The sequence below is a fragment of the Takifugu rubripes genome, chromosome 13, assembly GCF_901000725.2.
Source record: "Takifugu rubripes chromosome 13, fTakRub1.2, whole genome shotgun sequence".
NCBI lineage: Eukaryota > Metazoa > Chordata > Actinopteri > Tetraodontiformes > Tetraodontidae > Takifugu > Takifugu rubripes.
In genome coordinates, this window is record NC_042297.1 from 10,196,739 (window position 1) to 10,215,535 (window position 18,797).

At 44.5% G+C, this 18,797-nt stretch overlaps 1 protein-coding gene across 3 annotated transcripts in view; it reads right to left on the reverse strand.

Annotated features, from left to right (window-relative positions):
• LOC101078171 (protein unc-13 homolog C) overlaps positions 1-18,797 on the reverse strand; it is a 75,275-nt gene that overhangs the window by 28,058 nt on the left and 28,420 nt on the right. For all 3 annotated transcript variants that reach the window (XM_029846278.1, XM_029846277.1, XM_029846279.1), the window contains 8 exons: positions 17,726-17,895; positions 14,718-14,833; positions 14,313-14,476; positions 11,194-11,350; positions 10,778-10,846; positions 5,238-5,327; positions 4,097-4,225; positions 3-136 (listed from right to left, as the gene is read on the reverse strand). In XM_029846278.1, coding sequence (XP_029702138.1) covers positions 3-136; positions 4,097-4,225; positions 5,238-5,327; positions 10,778-10,846; positions 11,194-11,350; positions 14,313-14,476; positions 14,718-14,833; positions 17,726-17,895 — 1,029 coding nt within the window. The remainder of the gene's footprint in view (positions 1-2; positions 137-4,096; positions 4,226-5,237; positions 5,328-10,777; positions 10,847-11,193; positions 11,351-14,312; positions 14,477-14,717; positions 14,834-17,725; positions 17,896-18,797) is intronic.

An 18,797-nucleotide genomic window follows, 5' to 3' on the forward strand; every position in this document is an offset into this window, starting at 1 on the left:
ACTGGTTGATGACTGGCGTATAGGCCGTGCGGTCCTCATCGATTATGGACACCATGAGGGTGATGAGTTTTGGCCAGAAGTCCAGGTTCTTTATCGACGGACCCTGCTCCTCACGGGGAATGTCCTGTTTCCGGCTCTGTGGGAAAGAAACCAGGATTGCAATAGTCATTCTAGTGTGTTAAGAATACAGCTAGAAAGCATTTCACCTTCTTTTTCTTTCTTTCCTCTGTTTCTTCTTTTTTATAGGTGTCGACAAATCAAGCCGGACAGAAATCTTTCGACTTTCAGGAGTGTAAAGCACCTAAAGAACCTACATGGCTGAAGGTGCTCGATCTGACAGCTCTCACTGACAGCACCATCTGTTCACCTCACGCTGGGAGCAATCACACTGATCTCCAATCAGCTACTAACAGTCACCCTCTTTCGTTCTGCTGCCGACTGGTTTCAGAAAACAAGCCAGACGAGACACACCAAAACACACGCTGCGGAAAAACAACAGTCTGGACAAAGGGGACATAAAAAAAAAAATCGATGCAGATGAAATTCGTGTTCGAATGGTTAAAACGCAACATGTTCGGATCGTTGATTGCGTAATTTATGTTGCGACTCCAAAAGAGGAGATACTATTGTTGTCGTCAGAGGCACAAATGCATCGGTATTTGGCGCAATGGCGCCCGTGTGGTCTAATCAAGGGAAACAACAATCAGTTTGTGCGTGTTGTTTTAAAAACCCAGCGGCGTGGCGCACGGCGCGCCGTGGCGAGGCCCGCTGATGCTGCAGCTAATGTGCTGCAGATTTTAATCTCAGAGGAACACGAACCCCAGGGCTTACAGCCGATTCAGTGACAGTCAATCATCCTGCTTCTTTAATCACGGGGGGCTTTTGGGGCTGTTAAATGTAAATCTGCCATCCTGTGTGTCTTCTTGAAAACTGATTACGTCTCCTACCAGCTGAGGGATCACATCGATCACAGGCTTAAAATTTTCCGACTTGCATATTCAACTTATGGATGATTCGCATGTGTCCGTGTTTGCCTGGGAGACCAAATCATCTGTGTTATTAACCGTGAACAGCGTTGGGGAATTGCTCCAACTAAGAGGAATGGTGACAACAACAACAAATTATGAATAGTGAGAGATTTATATGTTTTTCGATTTGTTTTGTCTGCTTGATTTGAATAGCGATGCACAATAAATTACAAGCCTCTGCGAAAAACCACTGAGAGCATTTTACACCATCAGCCAATTCCAGGGTTCAGTTCCATTTTATTAGAAATCAGATTTGACGCTTTGACATTTATACCAACACCCTTATAGATCCTGGCCAGTGAGCAATATTAGATGCATCTAGGACCTAAAATAATTCAGAAATCTGGACTGTTACTGAAAATACAAAACAGCGGATATTCAGTAGGTCACCTCAGCCTGAATGAGCCTTTCTGCTATTTGGTGGAATAAAGAAATAAATAAATCCACAGCAGTTGAGTCAACCATGAAAATCTGTGTAAATCATATCTGTGTGTGTGGTGTGGGGTGGGGGTGTGGGGGGGGGGGGGGGGGGGTGTGGGGGGGGGTGCTAAGGTTGTGTCCCTGCTGAATTTAGCATGGATCCTGCAACAATGAGCATCCTCCCATTCTTCATCTGTGTTCCCTTTCAGTCGTTAAAAAACACTTTAGTAAATAAGTTTGTAAGTCTTTTTACTGTCAACAACGCTCCCCTGGGTGTTACTCTCAGCTGTGTCAGAAGGGGAGTGCGGTAAATTCAGAGCACTTTCAGTTCACAGAGGGGTGTGACAGGGGCGGTGGGGAGGGGGCACGAGCAGAAATATTCATAACAGCCTTCCGTTCCTCCGAGAGAACCTAGTAGTTTATGTTTATTGGTTGGTACTTTGGGTCCCTGCGTGGGAGAAATCAGCATTAGCATATAAGCGGCTGCTCATCAATTTGCACAATGTGACATAAATTACAGTGTGTGATGGGAAAAGTTTCTCCGACAACGCGATCCAACTCCCAGGGGAACTCTCCGCCACCGGAACCGATGCTGTCGCACGGAATTCAGTGCTCTTGGAAAAAAAAGGCATTGAGCAGATGTAAACGTACTGTACATAAGGGGGAGCTAAGTCTCAAGTCTGGGAAGAGGATCCTTCAAACGGGGTTTAAATCGATCGTTGGGCATCGAGGCAGAGGCGCAGATGCAAAAGTGATTGATTTTATTTGAACTGTGTGCAGAGAAACAAGCGCGGTGGCCTTCCATAGCTCCTCTGCAGCTCGTTCGCACAGCATCTTTGACCCACTTCAAAAATCAGAAGGTACTGATTAATTCATATTTGAATTATGCAATGCCACGTGTGTGTGCTTTTGACTGTACATGTTGGACCATTTCCTCCTGCAACTGTACCCTTCAAAAGTGCTTTTATCTTTGGTCTGGTGGACATTCTCCTACACTTGTCCACCTAGAATTATGGAAGCGGTAATCCAGGATTCCGGGAAACCTACCATTTGATAAAAGCAGAGAGCTTTTTGCTATATTAAAAAAGGCGCGCCGTCACGGCTTGGGTGTTTCACTGCCTCGCCAGCCACAGCGTCTCGCTCCGTCACTGTCAACCAGGAATTGGAGCGAGCGTATTTTATCTGCTGAGTCAAAGCTGACAATGGCAACATCATTGTTCCTGGTAGTAGTTGAAGGTTTCCTCCACGGCAGCGAGGACTAACTTGACGGAGAGTCTGTCTGCCTTAGATGAAGTTGTAATTACTGACTGGATCTATCTCTCTGATTCGGTAATCACTTACAATCCTGCACGCCGTTGGAACAAGGGAAGCACGTTATTCATCTTGTTGTGGGCCACACCAGTAGTCTTCACGTGAGGGCCGTTCTCAGAAGGGAAACGTTAAATAATTGCGCTACAGAAGAAAGCAGGGGGAAATAGAAGTGTGGATTTTTGAATGAGCAGCTCTAACTCAAAATGATGTCATTGCTCTCCTGTGAACTCCTGATTCCGTGGTACATGGAACCTTTAAAATGACGCCACTGTCGCACAGCTGTCAGTCACTATTGATTTCAGGCGATGCTGCATTGACTTAAGACTTTTCCTGGTACTGTTGCACGTCAACACAAAGTGCATTAAGCTTAAGGGTACGTGCAAGGTCAGGTTTGTGACAGGCTGAAGGTGATCCCTGATAAAAGGAAGAGATGACAGAGACGGCGCCGGCAGCCATTTTCTTTAAACCACTGCTGTTTTTATGCATCACAAACGGTAGGTCAGATCATTTCAGTTGAATGGCTGTGTGTCTTTTGTGTGATTTGGTGTCGGATATTTGTTGAGTAACAGATGTGTTGCGTGTTATTGCATGAGTGAGCGGTGCCTCCGCCTCAGCGATTTGCAGGACACTTTTTTCCTGTTTGCCTGATATAAATAGGATATTTTTACCCCCCATTTAACAGCCCCATGTCTTTAAATTGTGCACGATATCACTCGGCTCCATTCAGGCTTTGGTTTCTATAGGAAACCATGGCGACAGAAAAAGTGGCCGACAATTTGCACTCAAAAAAGCAGACAAAAAGCACGTTTTTTACAACCGCATTTTACGATGGAACAACTTCGCCGCAGGCACAGAGCAACAGGTGGCGTGTTTTGTTTTTTTTGATGCACGGGTGCCACGACATGAGCGATAAACTCGGCGGTGACATTTTGAATACGGAAATGCATTATCCTTCGATGTGGGAATGCATGGAAACATCCCCAGCAGGTGTTTTAGAAGGGAGGTGGAGGAGAAGCATCATAAAACCAAGCATATCTGCTGTTCATTCACAGCATAATCATCAAGACTGAGTGGGAGAACAAGGTGGATTTTTATTTAAATATCTGGATTTTATTGCAGAATTATTCTTATCTGGAAAAAAGGGCATTTACAAATTACAAGGAAGTAACCTTTTTACCTTCAGCTTCTGTTTGGCTGAACTATGTACTTCAATTTGCCAAATAAGCCTCAGGAGCTGCTCTAAGTGAACCCAATTAAAGACAGATCTTTTCACCATATGGGCATCTGATGACCTTGGCTACAGCGCTGGTGACCAGACGCACGTGAAGGCCACTCACCTGGTCGAGGAGTTGGTTGTACAGCTCGTGGCAGTTGTCAAAGATGTATTTGTACGTGGAGTCGCTGCACGCTTTGACGCAGTCCTTCACTACCATGCTGGCCTTTGGTGGACTCTGGAGCTCTTGGACCTGGGCGCACACAAATATGCCACTGTCAACATAATAAATGACTCTCTTACAGCAGGTTCCTTAATTTCAAAGCATTTGAATCAATTATTTAATGTCTTAAATGTGTTTCTGTATATGATCATCCATCACATTAAGGCTAATGTGCTGATTTGATCTTAAATATTTACCCCAGATCAGATTACCTCCATGCATCTGTTTCGCATACTAGCAACTCACAGGTGCACAGACTTGCACGTGCTGCAGCCAGTGTGGTGCGTCTGCAGCTCCTGTATGTGAGCAGCGGCGTGCACAAAGCAAAGCCCCGCATGGGCACGGAACGGATTGAAAGCTTTGATAACATAAAGTGACAGTTTTCATTCCTTCGCTCACAGCTGCCATCTTAGCTATGCCTCAATGCCTCCATGCTACACCCCCACTCCCGCCAAAAGAGAGCTTGAATGGAGCTTTTCATACAGCAGCAAGCGATTCAAGGCGCTCCACGTTGGTAGAGGGGACGAGGGAGAGGAAACGAGACGAGCCTACAAGTGTGTTTGAGTAATAAAGGTTTCCTGCAGCAGGCAGGTGTGTGTTGCCTAAACAGCCTCTTGCATCAGCAAGTGAGGTTCATTGGAAGGATCAAGAGTGTGAATTGATTTCACCTAAATGTTCTTGATGAAAAATCAATCACTGGTGGATTTTGTATCAACAGGGAAGGAGACAGGCCAGCACTGCCATTGTCATGCTTCTATATGACATGCCACTTGTGTGATGCTCCATAATTAGTTTTAAGGGACACACAGCCACGCACACACCCACACACGCCTTCATATTCTATCTTTGTCTGAATTTCCATTGAAATTATCCATTACCCAGCCTTAACCATAGCACCTTAAAACCATTTCTTAAGCCTCAGCCCTTTGAATTTATGGGGACCAGCCAAAATGGCCCCATTTTAAAAGAATGTCCTCATTTTGTGACCAGATTGAGCAATTCGTAATCAATGTTTAGCAATTACATAGACTGGCACACACACCTTCATTCTGAAGAAAGCAATGCTGGTCAGCAGGTCAACAGTGGACTTGAGATCTTGGAGACGTTCTGGATTACCTGCGGGGAAATTATCCTAAGAGAAAAGAGAGAGAGAATTACTATCATTGAAAAACTCGGCATAAAGGCCATATTTTAAAATCCATAGTCATAGATCTAAAAACACATCTCACATCACACCGTCTTTTCCAGAACATTGAAATTGATTACAAAGCAACACCCAGCAATCATAAATAAATGACCAACTGTCTAATCATTTAGACAAGGGAGGTCTCAGTTGATGAAAACCCTCTATTTAGGAGCCATGAAGTCATCGGGAAGTGCAGAGTGGCGTGACGGGGGAGCGCATAAAGCCCTGACAGCCCTGAGAAAAGGCGCCGCTGGCTCATACGTTATCCTCTTTCTCACCACTCTCACAGATGTGTGCTTTTCAAATTTCTCTGCTGCTGTCAATGAAAGCAGAGCAGAGATTTATTTAATACAGCAAAATCTTCCAGCCTGTAATCAGAAGCTGAGGAATAAAAAAAAAACACACAAAAGCAATTGGCCTGTTGACCCCAGTCAGACAGCTTAAACTGCAGTACACTTCTCTCAATCTGAGATTTATTCAAATTTAGAGGTGAGAGTTTAGTCTTTGTCAAACGGACACAAAACAGCTTCTGGGCAAACAAGCCTGACACGTCGGAGGCCGACACGGCGCTGTTAGTCATACGAAGCTCAATTCCTCTGCGGCCATGTCATTTTTCTCCCAAGGAACTCACATATACGTAGCCTTCGGGAACCATCACCGCGTGGGAAAAGAAGGACCTCGTTGCCAAGAGCTGCAGCCTTGAATTGCTGCATCTGAGCTCATTTCTGAGGTTGCTGAGCCACAGTGGATCCAGAGGCACCTCAAACTGTGTTTTATCTGTTTGATTTGTTTGATGTCGAGGATGTGACACTAAACTGAAACCGCACTTTCTTTGTGTTTTTCTGGTGCCAAAAAGTGTGAACCGTAAAGACAGCTAATCCGCAAGAGGTTCCCGTGCCGCTGAAGTAATGTCAAAGTAATCTCAGCTTTCTTATATTTTCTATTCAAAGCAATAAGACCTTTATCTAGGAAGGCAAAGCCCACCAATAAAAAGGTTAAACTCTAAACAGAAAAATACACTTTCAGGTCTGCAGTTTTCCATGTTAGTAATAGAAGAAGTTGGAGCCTATTTAGAGTAGCTATGAGAATGACTCATTCCAACCTCATCACAGCGAAGGCTTCTTGTTAATGAACTGATTCTGTTATCTGGGGGGAGTCTGGCTGATTGCATTGATTGGTATCAAGTACAGTCAGTTGGTCATCGTTGCTCTCTGGAATTGTCGTGAAGGTCACGGGTGAATGTGAGCGAGCTACTGCGGGCTGATCCCAGCAATGATTCACAGAAATTCAGTCAACTTTGCTTGACACCCGCAAATCAAGGATGAACCAAGCTGAAAATGTTCCTGCCACTCCGTCTGGATGCAGAGCGCCAGCCATCAGAATCTCCAATCTGATCGGCAGAAAGGCGAAAGAAGAGACTTTTGTGCTTGGAAGCATAATAATAGCCCAGCAAGGCATCCATCACTCAGACAAAGGCTGCGACAACATCAGTCGCGCCTTCAAAGATGGCAGAAAGTCCATCATGGCATGAGACAAGAAGAGAGTGATGCTCATGAGCTTTTGGCTCTTCGTCTTTGTTCGCCTCGATGTTGGTTCAGGGACAAATGCAGAAAGGCTTCCCCGCTTTCACACGAAAAGTTCGAGGAACAAATTTAAAAGACGTTATAACTGGATTTATAAGTTCAAAATGTGACTGAAGTGGAGCCGGTGAAGTAAAGTGAGAAAATGCAGAGCTCAAAAAAGTGGTTGTGCAGGTAATCATGTGGAAAAGGGGATACAAAGCATCCAGGCACTGATGTCTACTAGAGCTGGCAGCTGACACTGTACTGGCTGTACTCTAGACCGGCAGGTTTGGATGTTCACAAATCGTTTTTTTATTTTCAATTTCTCAACCTTTCCGGTTTGTGCTTCAGATGATTCCCATCACTTTTACTCTTAAGACAGCTGTATCCACAACATATTCAATCACACATTTTCCAGGTTGGATAATGCAATTTTTAATCCGACGCTGAGATGTGTCTGTAGCAGACAGTGATGTATAATTGCCCTGAACGTGTTTAAGTATAAAACAGACGCTTTCCTGAAGTACGTTTTAAAGCGTTGTTAATGAGATGTGTTTACCCCCATGAACACCTCGGAGCGCGGTGGCAAAGAAGCGGGAAATAAAACACAGATGAAAGCAACAGGAGAATAAGAAAACAACCTAAATCTCCCGTGGGCGGCAAATAAACAACCGGCACTTTACATCAAGCTGTCCCGACCCAACAAATAGACCAAATCCGCCGTAGCAGAGTTTTATGTGTCGCCCAGAGAAACCTGCAAATCCCAGCTGGGACATATTGATGCGTCACCATTCATCAGGGCTGCTGAAAAACAGCTTAAAAGGAGGAAACACGTACGAGGCAAACCGTGGAGTGGCAGCTTCTCTCTCTCTCTCATTCACATTCTGATTTGATAGTAAAAAGAAATAAAAAAATAAGGTGAAGTGAGCGGCTGCGCGGGATATCATTATGATGAAAATCCATGTAATGATCAGGTGGAGTGGAATGATTTGAAGCCTCAGTGTCAGATCACCTCAGTGGGAGCCTTCGGAATGGGAGACAGAAAGAAATATGAGTGTGTGGGTTTGTGTGTAAGAGAGAGGGAGAGAGAAATGGGGGGGGGGGGGGGGGGGGGGGGGGGGCAGTGTTCTGTGGTTGATCGTGACAGGAGAGCAGCAGGGCAGCATTGGCAGGTAAGGCCAATGTTCTATTCCGCTCTCAGTGAGTGTGTGATGGCAGCACAGTCGCACCATCTGAAAATATCTGCTCAGGTCCACCCTCTCTGTTCTCCACCCAGGGTGCCTCCTTGCATTCTTCATCCTTCTGCTTTCCAAATGCATTTCTGTCTCTCTTGGGGTCCGAGCCACATCTCATCCACCCTGCTGTCTCAGCTTGTTTCGCCCACCTCTGGTTCACATTAACTCACCTTGTTTTTCATTACGGCTCACTCGAGCCGCCACCGTCTCCCCCACTCTTGGTACATTTACTTGCTGTCCCTCTCTCATTCTCTCCTGCTTATTGGTGCGTGTGTGTGTGTGTCCACTGTCATCAGGCTGTGTCTCAGCAACCACATGTAGCACCACACACTCAGCCACACTGAAGAATGAGGAGCTAAAGCATCAACACTCTGCCTTTTTTGTAGTGCTCAAAGGTGAGTGGGACATTGCGCAGTGACAGGTCACTGTGTCCTGCCACCAGCAGGGTGTGAATCATGTGTGTGTGTGGGATGGTGGGGGGGTGGCGGGTCCTTGAGTACATCTGAGTGAGGATGCATACCATATGGGTGATTTTTTAGTAATAGGTCTGTTTGTGTGTGTGTGTGTGTGTGTGTGTGTGCGTGTGCCTGTAAGTGTATGTTCAAGGCCAAGCAAATGTGTTCACTAGTGATGTGTGTTGAGCAGGATTAGCTTTCAAGGGATTGCTCTGGAAGCTTATCTTGCCCATGTGCACGTGTGTGTGTGTGTGTGTGTGTGTGTGTGTGTGTGTATGCGTGTGTGTGTAAGTGTGTATGAGTGTGTGTGTGCAGCAATGCCCTTTGAGTCCTGTGACTGGCAGATTTTAATCCATTAGTGATGCATTCCCTTTTCAGTTCTTTTATTTTACCTATCAGCTTCAGATTGATGGACTGGGTGATTGGTAATTTTTACCTGTCTTGGATATAAAACATGCAGGCCAGGGAGAACTGAAATAGTTCGACAGCACACGGGACACAGGGACAGCAGTAAAAACTGATGGTTGCTGGAAGAAGACCTGGTGACTTCCTGAAAGTGACTTGGGAGGAGATAAAACCCTATTACCATCATGTATGCACATATATGGGGCTATATATTATATACAGTAGTTATGTCTTGAGTCTTGAGCAGCCTGTTTTTGAAGGTTGGGCATGGTTACGCCATCCAGTGAGGGAAGCAATGCATTCTGGACTCCATCCCAAAATATCAACAGTCAACAGTCAGTCATCCCCCCAGGTGTTGATCATGACCTTTCTATGCTGTTTGTGTGTTTGCCGGCAGCCTTGTGTCACATTTTCAGGCCGTCCAGAAATGCTTTAATGGAAAATGCATACCGGGTGTAGCAGAAGCCTCATCAAACTTCTCACAGCAGAGAAGTCCAGACTGTTATTGGTAAAACTAAAAGATGCTCCATGGGGGGAACTAAGGAACCCTGCTACAACACACAGCTTGTTTTCGCCATTCCTTGTCATGGTTTCATTAGATTTGAATATATCAGCTTTAGCACCTTGAGTTAAAAGATGTAAGAGCAGTAAATAACTTATTTTTTTAAGCAACCTACCTACCTGCTTAATAACAGGTATATTATACCTTATTCCACCATATTCTCTATTTATTACACCATTAAGTCACATTTGCTGTACATGAACTATGATCTCAAAACACTTTAGGGTACATTTATTCACTATTAAGTACCTGGTTATTAACAGTATAATGATACTTCATTATTCACTACAAAGCACTTGTTGTGACATCATTCTGCACGGTAGTTAATGATGTGTTCCCTACACTAAAGTGTTGTCAGATTAGGTAATTACAGTTTGCATCCCCAGTTCATGTGGGTATACACTAGAAAACTCCATTTAAATCCCCCAGAATCCTGCTAAAATGTCGCAGGTTCGGACACTTTAAAATCAGCCTGGATGAGAACATGCGGTCAGTTTTGCATATAAATGTAAAAGTGATCCTGCAGCCAAAAATCAGTACAAATTCACACAATTAGGGATATTTTATATATGCTTCATACTCATTAACCTCTGCTGCAAAGAGAACGTGGGTCACTCACGGCCTATTGGAATATATGAGGTCTCCAATTTCTTCTGATGGACCTCTTCAAACCACAGATGAATATTTATGCACCCACCTTCATCACTGGCTATTTCAACATCATTCATATTCAACACACTTCAAAAGATTTTCTTTCTTTTTTTAATCCAAGCTCTGAGAATTCAAAGTTATGTTCTCCCCACCCTCATCCGAGGACCACAAATACCATCGCTTAGTCGAATCAGAAATGACATTTGAATCCCCAAACTCCAGATATTGAGCAAAAATCTCTTAACATCTTAGAAAAAAAATAAATGTATGCATCATGTGTGATGAAACAGCATCTGGAAAAAGTCCCTGTGAACCCAGAGAACCCGTCAAATACCCACATTTGGCTGTGAAACATCAGACATCAAACATACTGTTGAATCAACCTGGAAACCTAAACAGACCCAATCAGGTGGCAGCCAGCTTACTGGAAAAAGACTGGGACAAAAACACAGTCCACTCCAGTGTCCACAGTGGCTTACCGATGCCGAAGAAGTGCAATAACAACATAAACGTGCATCAGACCTACCCGATATTTGGAGAGGTCAATCCTCAGCGAGTTGTGCAGCTGATCGAGCAGTTTCACGAACTTCTCCCTCTGCAAGGAAGAGAAGACTGTTTCAGTCCAGATCATTGATAGAACCGCATCAGGCAAATTAAGAAGAGGAGCCTCCTCGCGCTCATTTGTTTCACTTTCACTACCCGGAAAAGAAGAAGCGGACTGTTTGTGACTGGACTTGGCTTACTGTCGACACCATTTTAAGTCTCACAACATTAGCTCATTAAAAGTTCAGTCCGAAATAAAGGACCGAGCTTCGGGATGCTTGCGAGCACTCACAGACAGAGTTAGGGAGGAATCAAGGATGTCCCATTTATTTTGTTTTAGGATTTGCTGTTCTATAGGAATGGCTTTCTCTTTCCGTGCAGAGGCGAGACAGCTCTTACCCCAAAGTTAGACGCAGCGAATCGGTCAGAGGCGGACGCCGTGGTTGTGGTAGTCGTGGTGGTGTGTGCGAAGTAAGCGTTGATGTTGGCCAGCAGGTTGCTCATCACGGCTGGCACGCCAGGACACATGTATTTAGCAGACAGACAGGAGAAATGCCTACAGAGAGGCGAAAAAAGGCCCACATTAGCTGCAACAGTTCACCACATTGCTTCCTAAAATGATGGAGTGATTCGGTCCGGCGTCCTCGGGTGATCTTTACTATGGAAACATTAAAGAAAGAGACAACGTGAGCTGACGCACTGCAGTGCTGTGTTCTCACTTTCAGTCCTCTGAACAAATTTATTGTTCCAAACACTTGCTTGTGGGGGCAGAGGAAGTGTGTGAATAGTTTACCGCGCAGTTCATGTTTTCAAACGGAATCTTCAATCACCGCAAATGTCAAAGTCAAAAGGCTGCCGAGCGGAGGCTCCGCAGAGACCGGCTCACGCTCGGAATGTGCGCTTGCCAATTTAAGTTCTTCCCACGGAGGCGAAGCCACATATAAGAGTCTGCAGCATGCAAAAAATAAATAAAACACCACACGCACATCTGTCCCCGGGGGGGGACGGGGGTCCAACTCCGCGTCTTCTGTTTAACCAACTGTGTGCTCTTTTTTCCCGGCTCTCTCCTCACAGCCGACTGAGCTGCCCAGCGGTAATTAAGAGCTGCAGCCTGAGAGGCCTCGTTTGAGACGGGACCTCTGAGTGAAAAGCATACGAGCAGCTTAATACTTCACACTGCTGCTCCACAGGTGGTGTAAAAGGCATCCGACTCCAAATCAATGGTGCTCGCATTCAAAAAGCACCAGCAAGGCATCTCCCGAACAGCACCGAGACTAATATTCCACAAATACATGCAAAAAAGATGTTAAGAAACCTGAATGCTCGCCCTGTGCAGCAGACATAATTACATGCAAACGGATGTTTTAACTTTCAGTAAACAAACATCTGGATCTTTGGCTAGTAGCAAAAATCTCCTAGAGGGAAGAAAATTTAAAAAATATGATCTAAAAATCAATATTTTAATGTTGTTGTTTTTTTAATTTACTGATTGTCTCTATTTTGGCCCTGACTGTAACTATTCATAAATCCCGGTGAGTAAAGAGGTGCAGAGTTAAGAGGAAAAGCGATTACAGATTCATAGGTGCCATCTTGACGAGTCACAAATAGAAACACCAGCATGTTCTCATCGGGAGGCCTATTTAATTACTCTGCTTTCAGCTTACAAATTACACCGGAGCACTCGAGGGTTACGCGAGCAAAGAGAGTGATGTTGAGTGAGAGAGATGATGGCATCCGCCGAATTCCCATGGCGCTTTTAGAGCTGCCTCTTTTGAGCCATTTTTCAAGAGGAAGACGCTTGTTCTAGGGTTTCCATGCCTTGGGTTTGTACCAGCAGAGGAGACGCACTACACACACATGCATCGCTTTACAGTCTCAGATAACTGAGAGTGTTGAGAGGGGATATGATGAGAAGAATGAGGTTTGGAGGAAGGAAGGGCGGGAATAGAGTGAGCTGGAGAGAAGCTAATGGGGGGGCTGCAGCTGCTGTGATTTATGCAGCTATCACCTCCGGAGGACTAGGAGTCAAGGTTCTATGATGAGAAAACAGAAAGAGGCCCTTTCATTAATTCCTGATGAAGCATAATAAGCGCTGATATGAAAAGCATCGGAATTTGAGCAAGGTTCTTGCCCGGAGCCTTAAACTCGACCCATGCGCGCCAGAAATAATCACCTACTCCTTCACTTTCCTGCACTTATATTAGCCAGTAATCCCTCTTATGCTGAAATACCCTGTCACGCTGAACATCTAGGAACCCCACACTAGCAACAACAAAACAAACATCAGGAGCACGTTTGGGGGACATGTTGGTTTTCTTGCACTGCTTTACGAAGCTTAAGAGGCAACCGTTGACCCCGTAGGACAAGTAGTGTCTGAATAACCTACTGTGGCGTAAAAGAAAGGATACAGCAGGCTAATAGCAGTGCTAAAGGGGGTAATGTTGCAACTGTTTTTTCCTTCTTAATTACAGCACACTCTCAGTGGCCATTTATCCCATGCGATGTGGCTTTGGCAAGCGTGCTGTATCTTTCATTCAATTTGCCCACACAGTCAGTGTGTAATTAGCCTCTGATTTACTAAAGCGGCTAATTAGGTCATCAGCGACAGAAAAAGCTAGAAAAGTGCATTTAAACAGGAAGCACTGCAGAAATTTGGAATAAAACAACAATGCTGCACATTCATATTACCTCATCACTCTTGGATTAAATAATTAGCATTTTAAAAGAAAAGAGACGTGACAGAACATTATGAAAATTGCTCCTTCCTGCTCTATATTTTAGACCATGGAGGTAAGATTCAGGTTACAAACTCAAACTGTGACCAATGCCCATGGAGTCTTTCGTAGAACGGCTCTTGAACCCATGCTCATGAGTTCAAAACCAAGGGAATGGAAGTTATTTCAGCTGCTATTGACATTAAATTGGACCCGATTTATGGTGTTTAGCCCCATCTTCAGGATGTGAAATTTAAAAGCATCTCCCTTTCCCAGAATGTCAGAGAACCTACAAAACTGAATGCTTTCCTCACAACTGCAGCCAGCATTGGGAGCTTGTTTATGTGTTGTTGTTTATGTGTAGCTTTGACACCCTATGGTGAATATTGGGATTATTCTAATGAATGGAAGCTGCTCTGGTTGCACGCTGCAACGGAGAGCTGTTTGACCTTGCTGGGTCTCTCAATGAGTATGTGAGAATTAAGGAAGCAAAGACAGAGGCATTTATGGATGGACTGGGTCACAGAGGATCAGAGAGACCGACAGAGAGGGAAATGAGACTGTTTATGAGTATCCATGATCAATGTGGCCAAGCCATGTTTGGAGTCTTTTCACTAGACCAGTGAATCATCAATCAAACAGAGGCTCAATAGTCCTGAAAGCTCTGATTCTGCTGAGGGGGACATCTTTACTGCAGCTTCCCTTCTCTGTTCTCCTTTCCTGTCTCCTTCTCTCCTTCACTTTGCTGAATGAGACAGTGACAGATTGGCAAGGGAAAAGGCCATAGATCAGGGTGCTACTAACGTCATAGCCTGATAGATGGACTCCACTCCGTATCTCATGGCGAACTCATCCACTATCTCCTGAGATACGTCATCAAAGTAGACCTTCCACGCTTCGTCCCCTTTCACCCGAGGAATCTTCACCACTCCGTTGTTCTTCACCTCGGTCAGGCAGTGGAACAGGTTCTAGAGGGGGCACGAGAGATAACAGAGGACAGGTTCTGGTGATGGATCTGGTGAGTGATGCGGTGCATGTTAACAGTGCACGTTATCGCAACCGTCGCTGTCTGTTAAGCTGCTGTAGCTGCTGATCACTGAGAAATTCTGGTACAGCCTTTAAAATACAGTACAATCTTGATCCACCAAATAGAAATCAGAGAGATTCTGATTTAATTTGCGATGGAGCTGCATGAGTTTATGGTTTTACCTCATGTAAACAGGTATACTGGCCATGAGGTGGAACCACATTCTCCTCCCCTTTCATCTCCACGCTAATCTTGAGTCTGATGGCTCCAGATACTGCAGACTTGTCAGTCCGTTTATCTGCGAAACACAAGCAAAAACGAATCAGCCATGACTTCAAATCAACTTCAAAGTGGTAGTTACAAGGTCCACTTCACACAGGCACACTTCTTATATCATTCCTGCTGCTATAAGTACTTCATAATCCCTCTTATTTTGGTCTCACACAAGTAGCTCTAAATGTAATACTATATTTTTTTCATTTTTATATTTATAAGTCAGTAAATGGAAAGACAGGTATCTTTCCTTAGATTTATATTCCTGATTCTGCACCAAAACATCACCTGCAAGTCCAGCCTTCTAACAAGCAATGAACCGACACACCGCAGTGACATCGGGATTTTATTTACAGGGAAAAAAGATTGATCGAACAGAATGGTATCGTATGCAGTTGTTCACTGGGCAAATGTTGTTGTGACCAGGGTTAAAAATTGAGCCGCATCATAAATTACGTGTTTATTTTCCACATAAACACGTAGGTCAGCATCTTATTGTTCTGCGCTGCGTTGGCTAGTTTGCTGCTTTGTAACTTTACAATTCAAGGTTAAATTAGCTAAGATTAAGCTGAATAGAGAGAGGAGATGGAATGCTTTAGAGCCATTTTGGCAAAATTATGCACTGATGTTGTGTTCCAACCCTACTTATCATAATATTAATCCTCATGTTTATATGTGAATATGATCTTCCTTGACCTTTTTAAGCATTCCTGTTAAAGATGCTGAATTGCATAGATGGGAGCAGAATCCATCTTTGATTTTCTTTTCCATTTCATTTCATGACAGTTTCAACAAAAACAAACATTCTGACAGGTTAGTAAGATGAAAACTATGATTAAACCTACACCATAATTAATCCACATTAGCATCTTTGTGATAAATATACTAAAATACTAAACCGGGGAAAACGACCTCCAATCAATAAGAGATAAGAAAATATCCTGTGATACTTGAGCACTTTCAATGAATGACATAATTCTATCCTCTGGGTGCAATAATTGTGCATGAACATGCGTGTACACACACACACACACACACACACACACACACACACACACGCACACACACCTTCATAGGCATATTCATACACCTTTTTGTCGAAACACTGGTGACCAGGACGATTCGAGCACTTTGTTTTGAAAAGTTGCCCCTTTCCTCACCTACAATTCATGTGTCCTAGCTACAGTGAATGATACTCTCTTGCTCGCTCTCACTTAAGGGACTCTCAAGTGAAAAACAATAACATAGCAACGTGAAACTGACTTAAGTGATGGATGCAAAAGCCGATATTGAAGAGGAGCACAAGTGGTTTGGAGAGGAGCAGCTGGAGAGGAACAAGCCCACGGCAGCAGAAAAGGCCTCTCTAAACATCCACTGTTGACATTTCTAAAGCAGCGGAGCACCAAAAGTGGTTGGCGGGCGACTGTTACCACAAATTGCTTCCGTTAAGCTCGAGAGAAGGCCGAGTCATAATTGCTGCGCGTATCCGGGAGCTTTTGTGACTGCGGTTTAACATGTATGTAGCGGGAATCTAGTGATGTTTCAGCAGCATCAGCGCAGAAACGACAGCCCAAGTCCTGTGAAAAGGATCTCCACAAGCTTCCTCTGCTAAATACCCTGCTAAAAGAACAATTGGGTCAATTAGTCAACTTATTCCGAACAGAAAATGTTCCCGTCTATCCCAGCAGTCAGCGGGTGAGAGCCAGGAACGCACCCTGGATCAGCCCATCATAGCGCTCACTCATGCACATGGAGAAGATGCCAGATAAGACGCCTTCCAGTCCTGGTCTTCCAGTCCTGGTCTTCCTCCCTGTCTCTGTTCTCTATGCTGATTGGAGACTAAATAGTGTGTGAGTGTGAGAGTGTGAGTGGATGGTGTGTGTGTCCTGTGATTGACTGGTGACCTGTCCAGGGTGTATTCCTGCCTCTCAGGAACTGCTTGGATAGACCCTTGGAGACACCCTTCTCAAAACAGAGGTGAATGCAACTGCTTGGAATGTCTCCTATACCCCATTATTCCGTTTTATTTACTGCTACTTGTGAACTGCTCGATCGATGGAATGAGCCTGAAAATATGAATATTGCATGACTCCTCATCAAAGAATTGCAAATTGGTAAAAAATCCCAGAAATGACAAATCTTTGAGCAGACAATGAGACAAGCGCCATAAACACAGCAGTGTGTACGAATGTTCACTTGGGTGCGCAGCTCTGAGCCTCTATAAATCCAATTACCAAACACCTTCCCGGTGAGTTAATGTGGCCCCACGAGAGCAACAGGAGGCAATGAAAAGCAGCTGCCCTGAGGTTTTGTCAATCACATAAAATTTCTATCAGCATCTCTAGCTCCAGCTTCCCACTGAAAAATGCTAATGGTTTACGATGATCTTCTGAGATACTTCTGACTAATGTTAGCAGTTGCATTTTGTTACAATGGACGTTTTGGATATGAGCCGTTACCTGAATTTGAGAGTTCATTTTTTTTAAATGTATTCATATGATAAGACTGTTGTTGATCTAACTAAAGGAGCCTTCATTAGTATTATCCCCCCATCTTCTGTTAGCCATCACTTGTTCTCTATCAAGGTCACAGGTTGTGCTGGAGTCTATCCAAGCAGTTCCTGAGAGGCAGGAATACACCCTGGACAGGTCACCAGTCAATCACAGGACACACACACCATCCACTCACACACTATTTAGTCTCCAATCAGCATAGAGAACAGAGACAGGGAGGAAGCTGGGGAAAGTCCATGCAGGGACGGAGAGAACATACACCAGCATGAGCCTGAATGAGCCTCCTGTCCACGGCGTGAACAGAGGTATTACGTCCTGATAACAGAAACTCAATATTCATTGACATTAGGTCAACGCTATCAAAGCCATGATGAAAACGTGTTAAGATCACGACATTGACGTACCTAGATTGTACCAGACATCCATTTCTCCGCTCAGCGTACGGACCTCGATGATGGTTTGGCCCAGGAAGTCATCCGACTCGCGCTTGAAGTGCTGCTTCACTCGCGACTTGATGTCATCGTCCTCGTCCCACACGCGCACCTTGATTCGATCTGTGGCGTTGTGACATTCGCTGTAATTCGGAAGACGATCGCGTCAGGTCAAACCAATCACACCAACAGGGTCAACAACGGCTTCAACAAATGGAGGGAGGCGTCGTCAGGTGGGGCGCAGAGACCAACGTATAACGGGGGCATGAACACAGTTCAGACAAGGTTCAGACATGCAACTTATAGATTACGGGCTGAGTAAGATGAATAAATTAGTGCTAAGCGAGAGCGCAGTCTGAAAGGTTACTTCTCCTTCCTTCATCTTCCATTAACACCAAACTGGAGCTTCGCCTGGGACAGTTGGATCTGCAAAAACTTGCTTTGACTGAATTTACAGAGTGTGTATCTATTAAAAATGGACACACTATCTCCCCCCCAATATTCCAACACAGACAAGAGGAATGCTGCATCCACAGTGAGGATTATTCCTTTGCAAAAGCTTTATGGACATCTTTCATCCCTCGCATCATCAGACGCTTTACAATGATGACTCTTCTGAACAGAACAGAGGTGGCTAAAGCGCTTCAGACGGGGTCAGGCTGTTAGGCTCTGGAATTAAAACTGGCAGATTACATTTTGTTCTAATGACGTCTTGGGTGAAAAATAGTATTTGCAGTATATTTTCTAAACTAATCCCTTCCTGGGGAAAACACCGTCTGCTGCTGCTGCTGCACTCATCAGGGACCATGTGCCAATACAACTGTAAGGAACTGCTCTAATAATCTACATTCCTGTGGGGACAGTTGTTTTATATTCTGAACCAATACATAAAGTTATCTAATTGAAATTGGGATTTGACAAGAGGTGGATGAAGGTTGGGGTGATGTGCTGTCAGGGTTGCCTGAAGTTGAGAATTCTTGTTGCAGAATCCTGGGCTGCCTGTTAAGGGCTTTGCTGAAAAGCCCTGTCAGAATTCTGTTGCAGT